At 43.1% G+C, this 19,980-nt stretch overlaps 1 protein-coding gene across 1 annotated transcript in view; it reads right to left on the bottom strand.

Annotated features, from left to right (window-relative positions):
- The window catches only part of ABTB2 (ankyrin repeat and BTB domain containing 2), a 137,883-nt gene that overhangs the window by 7,462 nt on the left and 110,441 nt on the right, over positions 1-19,980 (bottom strand). The window contains exons 4-11 of the mRNA XM_005154176.3: positions 16,907-17,059; positions 10,993-11,158; positions 7,424-7,513; positions 6,854-6,955; positions 4,570-4,663; positions 3,196-3,331; positions 1,398-1,624; positions 539-717 (exon numbers count right to left, since the gene is read on the bottom strand). Of these exons, the coding sequence (XP_005154233.2) occupies positions 539-717; positions 1,398-1,624; positions 3,196-3,331; positions 4,570-4,663; positions 6,854-6,955; positions 7,424-7,513; positions 10,993-11,158; positions 16,907-17,059 (1,147 nt within the window). The remainder of the gene's footprint in view (positions 1-538; positions 718-1,397; positions 1,625-3,195; positions 3,332-4,569; positions 4,664-6,853; positions 6,956-7,423; positions 7,514-10,992; positions 11,159-16,906; positions 17,060-19,980) is intronic.

Below are 19,980 nucleotides of genomic sequence, written 5' to 3'. Positions count from 1 at the left end.
GTATCCTCTCTGCATTTGGAGGGCAGGCATACCCCTCCTAACTCAAAGGGCAGCAGCCTCTTGGAGGAGAACGTGGTAGAGACTGGGTGAACTTACATGCAAAATGGGACAGCTAACATAGGGAACAGGTTGGTTCTGGACATGCACAAAGGGCAAGGAATAAACAGTCACAAGCAACATTTAAATAAAAGAAAAAAGTAGATGGGAAATGTCACTGGACAAAAGCATTGTTCAGAAAACCCCCAGAAGATACTACTTGGAGAAGCTGACTTTCCCAGTGCTGTATTGGTCACTCTTCCTGTTATGTTCACAGGGTATCAAAAGCCAGTTGCTGAACTGGACTTTAACAGAATAACTTGTGCTTCTTTTGAAATGAATGTCTTTGCTGTGATGACTGCATACAAATCTAGATAAATACTATCAGGATCATTTTCATACCCTAATTCATGAGGGATTTTGCATGGGCATTCACTCATCGCTGTGCGCTGCCTTGTACAACAGCAAAATCCAAACGCTTTGTTACAAAACTAATAATTACCTTGCTGGTTTTGAGGATATCAAACATGAGCTGCAGCCCTTCATTAACCAGCTCTTCATTGTAGTCCTCTTCTTTAATGGTGACAAATTCCCGGAGGAGGGTCTGTACAACTGAGTAACGGGACTGGTAGAAGGTTGTCCGTAGTGACTCGATCCACACGTGGAGTTTCCATGGGACTCCTGTAGCCACAGCAAAAAGGACAGTGAAAGATGATGATTTGCTGAAGTACCTGTGAGTAGACTGAAGTAGATTTGTCCCTACATCCTAACAAGAGATACATTTCCTTTGTCTTATGTTATGAAAGAGAACTGAACTGAGTCATTAACAGTGACTTATCTAGGAAAGGATGGTACCAGGACCAGAGACCCCCTATTGTGTATTTAGCTTCATGATTAGTCACAACTGATTTGAACTGAACTTGTAAGAATTCCTAACCCTCCACAACCATAGCGTGAGGTCTTTCCTCCCGGTTACTTGTACCTACACACACAAGCTTCAAAGCTTCTCTTTCCTACCTTTAGATCAAGTCTGCTCTTTCACATTCAACCATTTAATCTGTCATGTTACCTCTGATTTTGAGACCAGCCTCTTTGAACAGTGAATTTGAGGTATCAGAGTATCTGACAAAGAGACGTGCTCCTTACTTTTGAAACTTGGGAACAGAGGATCCAGCCAAAAATAAGGGATGTCCTTGATCAGCAGGAATTTGAAAAGAACTTGTGAGGAGTCTTAAACCCTTACATTAGACAGCAGATTCCTATCAGCCTGGGATAGTTGTGTAGTTGAGGTTACAGATTCTTGTTCAAATGGAAGCTTTTTACACCTTAAATGAGCACAGTGCTTAAAACAAACCCCTTACCAAGTGCCCTGAGTTCCATGGTGATGTCAACGTAGCCGTGCTCAGCACTGTAATACATGGCCTCCTGCAAAGCCTTCATTCTTGTTTTACACAGCCTGACTTGCCCCTCGCTGGAGCTGCCCTGGCTAGAGGTGTCACTCTCCACTCCCTCAGCTAAAATCTCCTCCAGGGAGAGGACATCACCCTTCAGTTGCTGGGGCTGGGTCAGGAGCTTGCGCAGAACATTCCTGAGGAGGAAGAAGATACCACTTAGTAATAAATGAAATATCAATAGTTCAGGCAGGACTGGGGTGATCTGGGTTTACAGGGTCTGGCAAAGTACTGATTTCCTTCTCAAAGACATATTTCTAGCTGGCAATATGGAACAACATTTAAACTATTTCTCCTGATCTATCCTGCATGCTGGAAATGGATGCCTTGGTAGCAAAGGCATGGAATACACTCCTGTATTTCAGTGGTACCAGAGCCTATTTCAGAGTGTTAGGGCAAAGTGGGTTTTATGGCAGTCTATACTATGGCATAGAAGTGCACTTCCTTCTGTCAGGCTTAAGTGTGGTAACAGCTTAAGCTCTGAAGATTTAGTGGCGTCTGTTAGAACTCCTTCTGTTTTCCCAAATGACCATCGTCAACCACTGTTACATTGTTTTAGTCAGACCCACTTCCTGGACATGCAGGACCATCTTTTGTTATGGTTTCTATTTACTGATACAGGCAGTGGGGTTCTAACAGACACCAGTAAATCTTAACTTCAGAGCTCAAGCTTTTTGGCCTTGAGTTTCATGGTTTACATGGTTAGATGCTGCAGAAGATTGTGGGAGGGGGAAAGAATTGGGAACAGAACAGTGTTTATGCACTTCTACACTATAAATAACTGCATTAGGCCATTCCAGCTTTGCAAAATTTGGGCCTCATTTGGGCTTGGGCCATTTTCCCTGGTGTATCCAGATGTGCACTGTACCTGGAGGCGCAGCTTTGGCACCACTGTAAAGCACAACTGTGTTCAAGCAAGGTACCATGCTAAGCTAGCTGTGAGACCCTGTGGGTATCTCTCAGCCGATATACATGGGCAGTTTCAGGCTGTTTGAATTGGCTTCTTACACTAACATTGTTGTTCTGGGAACAGGATTTCTGGATGACTTTGTAAGTAATGTCTTGTTTCTAAATAACTACCCTGAAAATCGGGTTGGAAAGCCCAGGTTGGCTCTTCAGCATTTTAATGACTGATCTGGTCAGCCATCCAAAAACCAGAGATAGTCAACTAAATTCTGCTGCAGGTTTTTTTTACCACCTTCATGTGATTAGATTCTGTCTCAGAAAATGAACCACAACCTCATAACCTACCCAGCAGTGGATCTTAGTCAGCTCTCGTATGGCTTAGCACCACTTCCTACTCTCTGTGCTGCAGCATGAGACCAGCAAGTGAGAGAGTAAGAAAAAGCAAAGAAAGATCTTTCTATTGTATTTTGTGCTTTAGACCAAAATATAATCCCTTTCTTTTATCAGTTACAGTTGCTGAATAATGAAAGTCTTACATCATTTTTTCTCCAAAGGGTGTAACAGTAATTACCAGTTTAAAGAATCTTTTGGTTCCCCAAAATGCTCAAAAGGCATTAGAATAGCCTGAGAAACTGTGCTGCACTAAAGAATGGCTGCTGTCAGGAAAGTCTTAACACAGTCTTCTGAACTGCCCACCCAGGGATTTGGGTAGAATGTAAATATAATATATAGTCACACAGGAATGCCTACAGGGATAGCCTCTGGAAAACAAAACCTATTCTGAGCATGGATAGAGCTTTACCTGTGCCCATGTGCGGCTGAGTGACTGAAGCAGTTCATATCTTCGTGCAGTGATGATGACATACCATTGACCTCTAGCATGCTCAGGAGTGGGTCAGCTCCCCTACTCAGCAACAAGCTGACCAGCTCGTAGTTCCCTAGGAAAAATTGATAGAAACATAATGATTGCACATCTGTTACACCTCTCTGAAGCACATCACATAGGACTGGTAACAGACTTCTATGCTACCAGCTGAGGCTTTCAGAGCATCCTGCAAGCATGGATCAGGCCTCATAATACCTCAGAGAGAGAAACTGAGTCACAAAGCACTTAAATTACCTAGGAAGGCACAACTATAGGCAGAATGAAAAGGAAAATAAACTGGTCTGGTGTTTTCAGTGCACACCAGCAGAGTTGTATGCAACCAGTTCAACTAGATCAGAGTCTCAGCTATTTGGCTGGTGGATGAGGTTGAGAGAAAGCCAGAAGGGAGCTCTTCTTTGCTGCACTAACTGGCCACAGCTTCATAAAACCACCCTGCAGCCAAGTATATTGGTTCAGGACATGTTCAGTCAGGTCTCCTTTCCACCCTTTTCATTAGATATAGTAGTGAGCAGTGGCAGCAGACACAGCGCAATGAGTATCTGTCATGGGGAGGGGAGGAAAGGCCACGTCTTATCCCTTCAATAAATCCTGGAACAGAGCAAGCCAGAGTCTTGTCTTCATAAATACACAGATATGAAGCAAAAAGAAGTTAATGGAAAAACCAGAAACAGTTAGAGGTGAAAAGTGTTGAAAACCAACAGGTATTTTAGGCAGGCACAGACTTGCTCACAGAATGCTAAACTCTTCTGAGGACAGGTAGAAGAAATGTAGGATTTTACTTGTCTTTAATAAATTAATGAAAAAAAATTCTTCATACAGCAGATATTTTTCTTCAGGCTGACTTGAAATGTGTTAATTTTTGCATCTGGAAGTTATTTAGATCCACAACATGCCTGGACTAGACAGTAGCTGGCTTATGTTTCCTGACAGTGCCCTGTGTGAAGGGGCTGTTCCAGTCAGCTGTACTGGGGTGGCTGCTGGCAGGGGTAAATGTTGGGACCAGTAGCAAAACAGGCACTCAGTGCCTATTAAGCTGCTGCCACATGCCAACAGCTGTTAGTTGCTGCCAACCCAGATGTGTTCCTCCTGGTGTTTTAGAAATGAACAAAATGCTGCCTTTTTAGTAGCCAGCTCATTGTGGTACCTGTTTGGTGTCTTTACTATACTTATAGTAGCTTAAATGCAGTGCAGAGTGGCTCCTAGCATGTTTTGCAGGACCACACATGAACTGGTTGTGGTTATTCTGTGGTAGCAAAGAAACAGAGCATGAGGAGGCTGCACGGAGCTTACCTGCTGCTGAAGCCAGCTGAAGAGGAGTTTCAGCATAGTTGTCTTCACTGTTAACAGCAGAGCCCTCGACGTGAGCACCAGCATCCAAGAGCAGCTGCAACACACACATGAAAGAGTTGAGAAAAGAGCAATTCAGCAGGATAAAACAGAAGAGGCTGTGTGTAAAACAGCAAACCAGCAGATTCACAGGGAAGGCTGCACGCACACAAAGGGACCAGCTCAAAGGCTAAAGCAAAATATCTGTTACAAGGCAAATTTCTCTTGCATTTCCTTGCTCAGCCTAGGGCTAAAGACTCCACATGAATGTCAGGTTAGAATTTTCTTCTTTCCTTTTGCTTTACTGTGCTTTCAGTATTGAGTTTGTGCTGGAAAGGTGCTCAGCTGGCAGCCAGGAGAACACCACCTCTTTGTTTTTATTTTAATCTCCTTTATGAACATGGCTTTGCAATTGTAATTGCCCAACTCTAAAGAGTTCCACAAGCAGAGCTTCTCCTCAGTGCAGGAAGTCCATCTTACTTAGTTTCCTGCTGTGTGCAGGAAACAAGGTTCTTCCAGGGAATTAGCCCTGGAGGCCAAACATGCCTCTTGGTCTCTCTCACCCAATGGAGCCTGTGTAAAGAGGCCCTGGCAGCTGCAGTAACCTGCCACACAGAACTTGCTTTCAGTAGACACACTGAGCTGCTGGCAAGGGAGATCACCCCCATTCAGATGAAAGGAGAAGATGATAGGGACCTTTTCTAGCCACGTAGGGCTGGCAGACAGCATTGGAGCACCCAGAGCATGGATGCAGTGATAGGATAAGGGCTAATGGGTTCAGACTTGAACAGGGGAACAAAGTATACACTGTGGGTGGTGAGGTGCTGGCACGGGGTGCCCAGAGAAGCTGTGGCTGCCCCATCCCTGGCAGTGTTTAAGGCCAGGCTGGATGAGGTTTGGAGCAACCTGCTCTAGTGGAAGGTGTCCTTGCCCATGGCAGGGGGTTGGGACTGCATGAGCTTTAAGGTCTCTTCCAACCCAAACCAGTCTGGGATTCTATGCACATCACCATCAGCAAAGGTTCTACTGTTGGGTGTAGGGGGCCAGCTGGTTCTATCCTGTACCGCTACCACAATCTCACAGCTCCAGCTATCCCCAGTTAGTGACGACCTTGGCCTTGGCATACATAGCACATACAGTCACATTTTACTATAAAACATTTGGCAGAGCACAACTGCTGGCTTGTTTCTCTACTGAGATGCCAGCTATTCCATGCAAGTTTCCAATTGGAAAGGCAATTTTACACACCCATTTTGGCAGAAGCTGATGTCTACCCTTAGAATAACAACTGCTGAATGAAAAAAAACTCCTACAATGTTTAGAAGTTTGAACCAAAATTAAAGACACTGTGGGTCCTGCAATCCAACACGAGCTTTGGTATGCTTGACTGCATCTCTTACCTCACATGTAAATTCAGGCTGTCCAACCTTTGTCATCCCAAAGGCTGCTCTGGCAGTTTCCCAGGTGGAATCTAATCTTTGTCTCTATTTACAAATGCACATCAACAAAAAATGAGGGTGTGCAGCCTCCCTTTGCTGTATCTTTTCTTTTTCCCTCTTTGAGCAGAATGTAATTCAATTCACCAGCAATTGACTATCTGCTGTGACCAATTTTGGATTTCTCTTGGGATTCAGGTAGAATTTCCAGGAGTTCACCCCATTCTGCTGCCCCTCACATTAATTCCCCAGCAAAGAGTGCAGGGAGGATACAAGAGGTTCAAGTCAAGTCCCACAAGAGCTTAAGTCTTGTTCATAAAGTTCTCAAGGATTATAAAGGAAGTTACAGCTGATTTGCTGCTGTTAGAACAAAAAGCAGAACTTTTGCATATGCTAAAGTATAAACCAATTCACATCTAATTTCAGAAGCATCCTGATCAAGCAGTTGACCTATAACCACGCCACATGAAGAACCAGTTCATCTAAGAAATGACTGTGCACATTGTTCTGGAAGTGGCAAGCCTCAAACCAATACTGAAACCAGAGAAAAATAAGGGAACACACAGTGTTTTGTTACTCAGGCCTTGCTAGGGATTGTGTCTTCAATTCACAGTTCCCAAGAAAAGCATTGGTTGCATTCTCCTTGTTTTCAAAACATGCCATTTTTCACTGGTTTTTAGAAGGCTTCCACCAAACCCCACATGGAGCCTGTGATGCACCAGTGTTTGGGAAGCCTGAGAATTAGGGTGCTGCACCGCAGTCCCTCTGCATCTCCTGTAAAGATTACCAACCTAGGGATTCCCTCTGCTTACCTGCACAACAGAGATGTGCCCGTGTAACACAGCAAAGGTAAGAGCGGTCCAGTGCCGGCTGTCAGGATGAACTGAAGGGTATCGAGGAGAGGTACTGGGAACCTGGGAGGAAGGAACCAGGTAGTTATTAACTACTGCAGCCTATCTGCCATAACCTTCAGGCTTGTACATAACTGCCTTTTCCTTTGGAAGTGACAGCCCCAGGGAATGGTTACTTAGGCCATTTAGAGAACACTGTTCGCACCAGTCACTCCATCCAATCCCTTGGGCCTTTTTAATGGGCTTATTGGTTTCTTCTACTGGCAGCTCTTTCAGGAAGGAAAAAGCCCCTTTACTCCCCCTATACCTATTAGACTTGCCAATGCCAATCATAATTGGAGCCATGGAGTGCTCCAAGAGGTTTTGAAGGTTTTCCTCCCCCTCCCAAATCCCTGAAGCAATGGTTTCTGAAAGCCATGCCTTGCTCAGAAGCTTCCATAAAGGAAGCCTGCAGTTGCTAGGAGAGATCTCATAACTGCTCTTGTTATTTACAGATGAATAATTATAGGCAGAGGGTCCTCTGTTACTCACTGGTATATCTAAATTGGCTCCAGCATCTATAAGCATTTGGACCATAGCTTCATCTCCAGCAGCACAGGCGTACATTAGTGGGGTCATACCCTTCAGGAAGAAAGAAGAAGGAATAAAAAAGAAGTTATCTTTCTATACCTATCAACAGGGACACTGTCACAGGCAGAGTGAGTTTGGATCTTAATGGACAGAAGAGCATGTGTGTGCATGTGCAGGTGTGCATGTGTGTAGGGACACCTTATGGGTATGCTCAAAACATGCTGGTTTCTCTGCAGAGTGGGCACAATGTACTAAGTGACGTGGACAAAACATCAGGGGCCTGCAAGGATACAAAAGGGATCACTGAAAATCCCGTCCCTGTTTTGTCCACAATTCTTGAGCTTTCTCATGGCCGCCAAAAAAGAAATATAATTTTTGAGATCATTTGTAGCCAGATGAACCAAGAGCAGAAAATAACAAAAATACACAGGATTCATTTATTTGGTGACTTATCCCCATTGCTAAAATCCTATTTGACACAATGTTCCAGCATTTCAATCCCATAAATCTCTCCCTCTCTACTTAACCATTAGACCATGACAGCTCAGAAATGAGTTATGAGAGAAATGAGCCTTACTTAAGGAGCTCATTCCAGAAGTAGCCAAGGACAGAAAGGAAATAGCCTGGTAAAATCCATTCCTGCTCCCATCCTACAGCTTCTTCCCCTCTTAATTATTGTGAGCATGTCAATTTTTCACAGGTAGCATCTCTGATCCTCACTGTGCAATAACAGCTTCATCTTCAGAGAGGAAAATGTAAAATGGAATTGCATATCACACAGAGGAGTCTGATCATGTATCTGCAAAGGTGTATTTCCAAACAGCCACAATTCCAAGATTCCAGCAATTGAGGCAGTTAGTTACACACATTGCAAAGATGGGGTGTAGGGGGAGATGGGTTTGGCTTTTGTGGGGCTTTGGAGGATTCATGCTCATTGCAGACAAGTAAATTTCACTGAGAATTTAATTCAGATCTGCAGGCACAAGCCTGTATTTACTGCCCCAGTCAGGGTTCTATAGACTAAAGGTCTATATAGATTTACTTCCCCTTTCCTTTCGCCTTTTCTTTATCTCCCTTTTAGTTTTTAATATCAGTTGTGCATTCCCTGCTTGTTCCTCAGTATGGAAAGAAAAGAAACTTTTTGTGAACACCTCAAACCCTGTGAAACCAGGGTGCTGCCTGGTCCCCATTGGAAGTGAATACAGGGTCCTGCTCCAAACTCTGAATATATGAATCTATGTTCTCATCCTCTAAAAACATCTCCGTACACATACATGTAGAAGTGGATCTGAACACCCACCTCATGGTGGGTATGGACATGCTTATAGTATGGGGGTGGTCAAATCTGAACCTGGATGTAAAGCCTACAGGTTAAATTAGTTCAACAGTTCTGTCTGTTGTAGGATTTGCAACCACAGTTGTCAGGTGGGAGATGATCACACCAATTTGCGATGCCTTGGAGATGCCTGATGACTGGGCAGTGTGTCAAGAAGACTCATGATGAAAAGAAATACAGACAAATCAACTGAGCTTACCAAGTGTCAGCATTAAACATTCTATCCTATGAGAGGACAGAGACCTGCTTTCTGTTGCCATGCCTAAGTCAGTTTTCTCAACTGTGAACATCTGGCTTTGGCTTATTCCTTTACAGGAAGAGCAAAACAAGTGAACTGCAAAGATTCGATTTGAATCATAGAATCATCGAATGGTTTGGGTTGGAAGGGACCTTCAAGCTCATCCAGTTCCAACCTCCTGCCATGGGCAAGGACACCTTCCACTAGACCAGAAGACTCAAATTTGGTTTTGTATTCCAGCCATAGCAGAGCTGACTGGTAGAGTTTGGATTTAACTCTGTCTGGGATTGGTAGTGCCATGGAGGACACTTGCTTTGCTGCACAGATGGGTTGCTCCAGAATCACTGGAGCATTTCAGAGCAACAATGTCTCCAGAGGACACCTGTCTTGCTCTCATTGATCAGTGCCAAAACACTGCTTTGAGATGTGGAAGCAGTGTTCTGCAGAGAACACAGACCCACCAGCATGCTACTGTCCTCCTGTTCACAGTAGGACTGGCTGAAGGATGACATCAATAGGATGACAATGAGACCATAAATAAGTGACAGCAGAAACTTCTCTTTGCAATGAGTTGCCTATAGAATGCACGGTCTTTTATATACAAAAAGGCCAAACAGCTCCCTGTTGGCTGAAGAGAGGTAAGAAACATCCTGCAGTGAGAAGTGATGGGTCTTGGCTCTGTGTCTTTGGTGTTGAGTCATTAAGGCTCACAATGCAAAATAAAATGTTTTAAAAGAATAAAAAGCCTCAGGGTGACAAAAACAGGAACTGCAAAAACTTATGGGGGGAAAAAAGCCATACAGGAAGTAAGTGGCAAACCTTCCAAATATAAATCTGCCACCTCTGTCATTTTAATAGTCATTATCAAAGGCATCTATGATGTGACACCCCACCTCTGTGACTACAAAGCTTCTTATGTTGAACGTGTAAATAAGGCAACTATATAGCTTGATATAACTTGTGCAGTAGTTTCTGCTTGTGTGTGTGTGTGTGTGTACAGTCACACTTAAAAACTGCAGGACTGTGGAAAGCACTATGGAAGATGTGCCAGCTTCAGAATTCAATCTGAAATGCTGCTGCAGTAAATGCTGTCTATGAGAAAACCTCTCTACTTGAAGATAAATAATTCTTACTGCTAAATATCCTATTGTTTCTGAGACATGACAGCTCATTCCTGTTGCTGTGACAGCCATAAAGAGTGTTTATTTGGGGGAGGTTGGGTTTTTCCTTAAATTAAAAGCTAATGCCATGCATTGAATGATGCCCCAGAGAACAGACTCTGCTGTTACTTGATGGACTGACAGCACAAGCAGAAGCAGCTAAAGACTCCCCAGATGACCAAATCCCTATGGTACAGTGTAGCTGAGCAGGAAACAGGAAAAAAAATCAAATAACAGACACATCAGCATGATGGACATTCAACAAAGCTACTACTGACTGATACCAATGCCGCTGGGGTTCTCAGTGCTGTTGTATGTTGGATTGTACTGACATGTGTAACTCACTTTGCACAGACAGCCTGAAAGCCATCAGCCAGTAACACCTTTTGGTCGCTCATCACTGACCCAGAGTGGATTTGGGCTGTTGAACCAGAAGAGAGTGTCACTGGCAGACACCACTTTGTTTTGACATTAGCATTAAGACACCAGATTTGCAGCCTGTGTATTAACCTGTCCTCTATCAGCATCTGAGACCCGCAATCCAAGGAACAGACCTGCATTCCAGCTGATAAACAACTCCCTCTGGGCTTTGATGGGCTTCTTGGGGATGTTGTGAGGGGGTGGGTGCAGGTTGGGGGTTATTTTATTGTTATTTTCAGACTAAAACACAAGCTAGAATTAGAAAAGCCTTGGACAGGCAACTAACACGACCCCGTGTATAGATTTGCCACATGGAAAGGAACATGCCATTTGTTCATGCAGAGAATCTCTGTGTGTGTGTTGTTATATGTCATACCTGATCATCCATGGTGTTCACCCCATCAGGTCCCAGTGCATCAATGGCTTGGTTAATCAGATCTGTCCTTCCGCAGTTTAGCATTCGGAAACCCAGATCCTGCTGGAATTTTTCAGTAGCAGCCTTAGCATCCAGTCTTCGGAAGGAACTAAAGCAGCATTCAGGTCTGTGGAAGACAAAACCATTTCTGGATTTCTTCTTTTATTTTTAGCCCCATTTCCTGCAGAAATCAGGCTATGAATTCCCATGGCTTTAACTATTGCCTTCCCCACTGTGTCATCATTTCTTAGCAATCTGGCTAAATTCACTCACATTGAGGATGGAAGTTTTAGTTAGTTTAGAGACAGTAAGTTCATGTAAGCACTGGAAAAATATGTAATTAAAAGGGTGTCCAAATAAAGAAGCCTCCTTGGTGCTTTTCTCCAAGGAAAGACAGGAAGAAGTTCTTATTCCTTGCCAAGAGTGGTATTTTCCACCCAGCCCCACACTACAATGGATCAAGGCACTGCTTCTGCTACACCTTATCCAAGAAAACAGGAATGGGGTGCTGGAATATGCCCATACCGTACCAGGCACCAAGCATCCAGGCTTACTGCATCAGCAAGGTTAATGTGGTGGGACCAGTGTGACAGGAAACAAAACCTGCAGCCACTGGGTTTCCTTAGTTGTGTTCTCTCAAAAAACCCACTCAAACCACATTTGTTTTAAATAATGAGCTGCATATATTTTGGGCATCATATTCGTATTTCCCTGCTTGTTATAGGATAATCCATCAAACATATACAAGAACATACTGTAAAGGAAGATAAAGAGGTGGAGAGAAAGCATATCTAATAAAGTACCAGTATAGTGCTAGGGTAAACAGTGATGCTGTCTGCCTACCAGACTAGCTAGTATTTTGCAATAAGAGACATTTCTGAAAGAACGGATCAATCCATATTCTTTTCTGGAAAAAAAACCCCAACAGAATAAAAAATATGATATCAAAATCAAATTTACGTAGTGGAATCATAGAATCATAGAATAGTTAGGGCTGGAAAGAACCTTAAGATCATCTAGTTTCAACCCCCCTGCCATGGGCAGGGACACCTCACACTAAACCATGGCACCCAGGGCTTCGTCCAACCTGGCCTTGAACACTGCCAGGGATGGAGCATTCACAGCTTCCCTGAGCAACCCATTCCAGTGCCTCACCACCCTCACAGTAAAGAATTTCTTCCTTATATCAAATCTAAACCTCCCCTGTTTAAGTTTTAACCCCTTGTCCTGTCACTACAGTCCCTAATGAATAGTCCCTCACCAGCATCCCTATAGGCCCCCTTCAGATACTGGAAGGCTGCTACCAGGTCTCCATGCAGCCTTCTCCAATATTCTCAACTCTTTTCCAATGCCTCAATAAAAGGAAGTGTCTTAACATTTCTGTGAGGCTCTACTAAACCTTTATCCCTCAGATGACTATCAAAAGACCTTTATCTCATTTGGAAGGAGCCCAGGGATTACTGTAAGTCCTCTCCTTATCTGCTCAGAGCCTTCTGAATTCCAACCCTGCAAGTGTATCTCCTCCACTGAAGAAACATTGCCAAATTGGAGGTGTTTGCTATCTCAGCTGGCCATTGATGTGGTCAGCCCTTTGATGTTATTTTGGGGTGAATGCCTTCTCTACTAGTTGTCTGGTTTTCAACGTAGGCTCTTGTGCAAACTCTCAGTGAGTGAGATAGCAGCTTGCCAAGTTCCTTTGAAAACTGAGATGCTTTCAACAAGGCCAACCTCTTCTGGAAGCTTTGTGCAGCCTGTCAGATAAGTACAACACTCATCGCTTCATGAAGAAGATTCAGGATGAATCCTGTTCACATTTTAATTCAGCAGGTCATTTCTTTAATGCTTCTGAACTTGCATTGATGGTGGGTAACAAATGGTGAGCAGATGCTATGAACAACATGCTGAGTTAACAAAGATCCCTCCACAGCTGGTGACTGGTCACATTGGATGGGGGAAATCAGCATCTCACCACAGCTGCTTTCAGAAAGGAACTATATAAGGGTACAGTTTAGGGAACTGTCAGCAGGAAAGCAAAGTGACAATCCTGGAGTCACTGGCTCTTTGGAGATACATCTGCAAATTAAGTGTGTCTTTGAGGCAGCTGAGTACAGAAGACAAGATCTCTGAAGCACCCAGATATGAGATGAGGGCACCTAAAGTACAGAGCACAGGACAGTAAGGTTAAAGGCTTAATGTCAGGCAGATATGAATCCTAGAGCTAGGCTAGTAAATTAATAATCTTATTTTACTAAATTAATTGGTACAGGATCATGATGCTGCAATATTATGTAGAATATGATGCAATGATTTTGTATGGAAGAAGAAGAAGAAGAATCCTAGGGAAAAAAGTGAAATAAAATTACTTCACTTGAAATCCAGTGAACCTCAGAAAATAAGTTTTGAAGGGATGTACCTGTCTTTGCACATTGTTTCTATTTTGCCAACAGGCATGATGCCACTCAGTGCTATTTGCAGGCAGTGTTGAACCAAAGGTGATAGGAGGACAATTCCCCCATGAGCTCTGCAGAGCAAACAGAACAAAAGAGCAGCAGAGAACTGTCAGAGAGACCTGATGAAAAGTTGTTGTAGTCCTTGGTGTAGAGGTGCCAGGAGGCCAGCTCAGGTAATGAATTTAAAGTTATAATTTGTGAGCTTCATTCCTAGGGGATCTGCAGGCTCAGCCCATGCAGAAGTCACTGTATACACTTGATGTTGTGCAGAGGTAGATTGACAGGATGCTCCTCTATGATAGATGCACATGTTTTTCTTTTAAAGTGTGATGAAAGATAGAGCATCCTACAAGAGCAGGGGAGAGAGCTCACATACACGCAACTGCTGTGCTGCAGTTGTAACCACAACAGGTTTTCCATGTGTGAGTTGTTACCCTGTGGAGAAGAGAGGCAAACACTTGCACACTTCCTAGAGTAAAGGCTGTGCTCCTGCAGTTGTCCACAATGCAGCTCCCACATACACCCACCCAGCTGTGCACAGGGCATGAACTTAAGGGCTGAAGGTGGGCAGGGAGATATCTGCGAGTCAGAGGCCAGATAGCAGGGAAAGGGATAGGGCTGAGGTCTTAGTTTGGGAAGAGATAGTTTGAAGAGGGAGCGGAAGCCTGATGTGCTCTTTGGGTTTCACAAGTAGTAACTACAACTATACTGGTAATGAGTGATTGAAATTTGGCCTGCAGTGAGGAAATAATGATAAAAAACCCACTGTGTGATAACAACTTCTATTAAAATCCCAACATTTATGTATAAGTATGTGGAAATGAAACACAGTTCTCTGCAACCTACCATTTCCTCACTTATCATTTACCTAGTTACAGGTGAGTACTGAAGATGTTTATAAACTGTTTGACACACATAAGCTGAGAGCATCTTGCTAGAAAGCTTCATCCACTAAGACACAAGCAGTTGTTGTGAAGGACTATGTTGTCCAAGCAGTCTGTGTCACAGAACAGATATGAGAGGTGTGAATTTCAGGTTATGCTACTTACACTTTGTTATTCTGCACAACTTCTCTTTCAGGAATTTCAACCTGATGCATCACCACTGCAAGGAACTATCATTATGTGACTTTTAGTCTGTGCATCATGAGGAAAAACAATATGCAGTTTTCCTGGAGTCACACAGCAAGCCAGGGGTAAACATGGATTCAGTGCCAAGATTTCCTTTTCCCCTGCATGTGCTGTAATGGCTGGCTACAAATGACTGCTTTAAAGGATCATATAATGGGCACTGCTCTCTCCTCATGGTTTTTTTCTGTTAGTTTAAATCTTTCATGCTCTTTCTCTCATACCACACATGAAGGAACATCCTTAGACCTCTGAAAATAAAACTCAGGCAAGGTGGTTCAGAACAAAGACCTGGTCAAGCTTAACTTTGATTTTTGTCCTCTACTACAAAGATGATATGTGTTACTTTAAAGCAGAGGTTGTTTCATCTGCAGGGAATGCCCACTGCATGCATCCCTATGGAGGAACAGACTGTTGAAGTAAAAGGTGTGAAGGATCTTGGTTTTCTTACAGAACTGCCAGTTTTTCTGTGACAAGAAACTGGATAGAAACCCTTAACATACTCCTTCCCTGGGCCAGTACTGCTAACCCATAACAACTCAGTGGAATTATGCCTGAATATCCCACATAGCTTGAGATATTTTTTACCTTTGTACCTGCTTTTCACTATTATTTACTGCTGACATTATTTTGTACTTCCTGGGTTTCTATTGAGAGCTTCATTTCATAGATGTGTCATTATGGCTTTAGTTTTAAGCTACTGAGACGACCCCAGTTTTCACAAAGGCTGTCTCTAAATGTTTCCTTCTGGCTCACATCAGGAGCAAAATCAAACACCCAAATCCAGGCCCTCTTTTTTGTTTGTATTTTATGATCTATAAAACTGCTTTGTATGTTAATGTGCACAGAAAAATAAACAGTGCAGAGAGAGTGGGATGCCTTTGAAGTGAAAGATCTGGATTAGTTTTGAAATCAAAAGCCTTTCAAAAGGAGAGACTGAAAGAGAACCCGTGAAGCTGACTGGAAGTACTGGTGATCAGGTTAGTCTTCTGCAGTGCTGTTCATTGAAGAACTTATATGATTCTGTAGTTCTAACTTCAGAGGTTTTGGCAAGCATTAGGCACATCTGTAAAATTAGTTGAGCCCATATAAAGTTGCCTACACTAGCACCTACCATCCACACATAAGCCAGAGTAGCCTGTGCTTCAACTGACACAAAGCACACGTACACTGGCAGGGAAAAGGGAGAAGAAAAGTCTTCCAGGAATAAGTCCAAGTTCAGCTGCTCCCTTCCAGTCTGGAGCCAAAGAGTTTAAATAACTGCTGAGGATCACCTGCTTAACTTCACTTTTACAGGACTGGCAGCACTCTCAGTCTGTTAGGTACCACGTCTCAGGAGAAAGGCAGGAACTGAGAGCTGAGATAAAAGGTTCAGTCATGTAATTGCACCACCATACTCACCAGCTAATTCAGCTCCACATCAGGTTTTGTGGGTAATAAGTACTAGCCTCCAACTCACAAACAGGGAGACAGAGATGTAGAAAAAAGTAAGAGACTTTTTGGCTGCCAGAAGGCAAGGTGAAAAGCAACGAAACCAGATCCAGGACTCCTGACTGAAAGCCTCTTGTTGCTTTTGTTGTTCATGAAAAGTAATTCTAAGAGAATGGTGTATTTTTATCTTTTCAGGTGATCATTTCATCACTTAAGAGCATGATAAAAGTATTATTCATTCTTATTAAGTGTCCCACCCACTCATTTAACCCAAAGGTATAGAGGGGATAAAATTCATGCAAGAAACAAGAACTTACCTCGTGCTGAAGTTTAAGATGTAACCCTGATAATAAAACCAGTGCTAATGACAGCAACTACAAACCTGAATAAAATACCTATGATGTGCTAATGAACCAAGCTAATTATAAATCCCTGTTCAATGTAGACATGAGGGGAAGATTTTAAAAGGTACTGATACTTTTCATCAAGGTATCTCAAAAAGCAAAGAATCATCTTGCAATTACATAGTCTAGTGTGAGGTGTCCTTGCTCATGGCAGGGGGTTGGAACTAGATGATCTTAAGGTCCTTTCCAACCCACATCATTCTATGACTCCATGAATTAAGACTGAGGCATAAAAGTCCAAATACTTGTATTTCAACCCTTCTCTGTCTCATTCTTCTGGCAAGACAATATCTTTCTACCCCAGCTGCAGTGTTTGACCGAGGTTCCTTTATCTCTTGGAGGACTAAAGGGTGAAACATGTATTGCCTGTACAGTATTTTGAGATCTTGTTCCTGTGAAATATAGCAAGAGAAAGAATATTGTAAGAAGTTACAATTACTTTAGCTGCTTATAAAGCACATACTTTAGCTGCCGGGGCTCACAGTCCAGTCCAGGTAAGAGCAGTCTGGCTGTCTGCCTGATATCATCACTGTCCACAGTTAAACTGCGCCGGTGCTCAGCGTAGGTGATGGCCACTCTCATCCACTCCATCAGCGGTGGCAGAAGCATGAAGGGTCTGTGCAAACAAGGAAAAAAATCCAGTAGAGTTAATATTGGCCTGGTATGTTGCACACTTAATCACTTCCTCGGCCTGCCTGTGGGAGGCTGACACAGCTAAAGCCCACCTGCAGGGGCAAACTCTGTCCACTCAGCAAGACTGGCAGGTCACAGCAGGTGTAAGGAACTGGTACTGCTCAGCCTTGGTTAGTTGAACTGCTTCTAACCCAAAATGGGGTCATGCCAGGACATGCTGGTTTCATGCAATACATGTGGGAAACAGGGTTGGATTGAATATAAGGGACCTGCTTCTACTATTAATAGGTATAGGTCAGGCCCTGCTAGCTCAAGTGGCCAATGCTTTGGTTTGGATGCAGCTTATACAGTAACTGTGCCTGTGGTTCTAAATATTCCATATGTACAGGCTGCTCCACTGCTTGGTTAGTAACACTTGTTTGAAACTTCAGTTAAGCTGGGCTAATTCAGTGATACCTCCATTGACCGTTACATTACACTACCACCATTGGATGGCTTTTTACATCCTGCATTTCCTACATGCAGAGCTCAGGTCTCCATTTGTGACATCCCAGAATGCAGCAGAACTGATGCAGCTGTGTTTTAATGTGAACTGTTCTGCTGGGAAGGAATGGGTAGAATTAAAGAGATACCAGCTAACACAGAGGCTTCGCTGCATAAGAATAAATGTACATTATTTAAATTGTAAGCTGTTTGTAGAAAAACAAGTTCCTAATTTGTACAGCATCCAGCAGAGTGAGGTTTTACTCAATAGGAAGTGTTGCAAAGCAATAAAGGAATATAAATAAGGTAATAATAATAGCTACAATACCCATTTGGGATAGCTTATAAAGAGACCCCCTTACTCCTGCTGTAAGAATGAATGCATCACTGAGATTAGACATGAAGATATGGGTAGCATAATACTCTCATACACAACACATCTCATCCATCCTCTCAATATACAGCCAGAGGGATGGATTATTTGCTTGATTTTTCCCCAAGGATGCCTGTCACCCTGGTGGAAGGCTCAGAACTGTAGCTGTAATTGAAAATACTCTTCTCATTTCCAGTAATGAATTTATTAATGCTGGAAAAAAAACAACAAGCCTTTTCATTTAAGCATCGACGAGCAAATAACTGGGGGGAAAAGGTACCAATTCCTTTCCAGAGTTCAGAGAAAGACACATACCAAAAACTATAAAATGATTTTGGTATTAATGAAAGCAGCTGCTCCCATGAAAGGCATTTTGAAAGCTGTGTGTGTATGTGCCTGTGTGCACATAGGCGAGCACAGTCAGAGTAAACACTGTTAAGAACCATACATCAATAATGGGATTTGCAAGCTGAACTCTCCTTGTATGACTTCAAACATCCTTCAGGGTGGAATAACTCCACTCTACAATATTTGCCATCTGTTTCCATTTTGCTAGTTGCAAGGTGCACTCTAAAACACCATTATTGTTTTACACACACACACACACACACACACACTATTTGTCCGTCTGCTCCTTCTTTTCCTATGAGTAACAAAGTAGCAGCTATAAAATCAGAGATCTTTTTAAGCATCTGAGCCATCGTGAATTGCCAATCATAGAATCATAGAATGGTTAGATTTGGAAGGGATCTTACAGAAAATGCAGTTCCAAGCCCCTTCCATTAGACCAGGTTGTTCCAATCCCCATCCAGTCTTGAACACTGCCAGGGATGTGGCAGCCATAGCTTCTCTGGGTAACATGTGCCAATGTCTCGCCACCCTCACAGCAGAAGATTCCTTCTAATGACTAATCCAAATCTCCACTCTTCCAGTTTAAAACCATTCCCCCTTATCCTGTCACTACATGCTCTTGTAAAAAGTCCCTCTTGAAAATGACCCAGTAGTTTTGTCATTTGAAAGACTTCCTGAAAGTCCAGCTTGAATTCCCTGAACCATTTAGGCTTTCTACCTTGTCTGGGACACATGGGATGGGATGAATCATTCCAGAACAGCCAATTCCCTGAGGGAAAACCAGCAATCATCAACAGGCATTTAGGAGATGCCTTGCAGCAGTCTGTTCCAGAGAACTTCAACCCTTATCTTGGCCTGCAGAGGAGGCATTTACACCCTTTTAAACTCAGGTACTTAAGGGAGGAGCTTAAATTAGTCATCTCGATTTTCTATGTACTCAGCAGAGCCTCTAGTACAGGTTGCAAAGCTCCCTTTGTGTGGTGAGGACAGACAGGTAGGTTAAAAGCACCAGAATTAAATAATCATATGGGGTGAACAGCTCAGGAGCAATGGAAAAGCTCATCTTACAAGTGATTCTATCTGTCACCTTTTGTGGTAGATAAGCTATTTAGGCCACATCACAGCTTCCCTGCCACTTTCATGGTGGGAACAGTGCTGGCTAGAGAACCATGTGGATCCAGTCAAACCTTAGTAACTGTTACACCCAGCACCGGGCAGCAAGAGCCTATGGTCAGCCAACAGCAAATACCATTGAGTCTGCACCAGAAATAACACCTAACATGGAGAAATTTCCATTCTGTAAAGAATTCACATGTGCCAGGGTTATAAATGGCTTCCATGCACAAGCAGACCTTGAATGTGGAAAACCTGGTTTGGGAGGAATGGGAAAGAGGAAGATTTGGTTTGTTTGTTCATCTTTTTTAATCTCACCAGATTTTTCCAAAGGCTATAAAACTCATAGCAAAACAGACTGCCCAGTTACCACCCTGTGCCCAAAGGAGAGCAGGCTTTGGACTGCAAAAAGTAATGTCTGGAAAGATGTTTTCCTCTTACTGCTGTCCTCATCCATTCAAACCCCACCACTCACATTGCTGCTCAAGTTGGATAAGTCATTATTCAACCAGGAGTGACTATAAATAGAGTTCAATTTCTCCTTTTAACCACTATTTCCTTTCTTCATACTGTGGACTTGCTCG

This window comes from Melopsittacus undulatus, chromosome 4 (assembly GCF_012275295.1).
Source record: "Melopsittacus undulatus isolate bMelUnd1 chromosome 4, bMelUnd1.mat.Z, whole genome shotgun sequence".
NCBI classification, from domain to species: domain Eukaryota; kingdom Metazoa; phylum Chordata; class Aves; order Psittaciformes; family Psittaculidae; genus Melopsittacus; species Melopsittacus undulatus.
The sequence above is the reverse complement of the archived record's forward strand: the minus strand, read 5'-3'. Positions and strand labels throughout refer to the sequence as shown.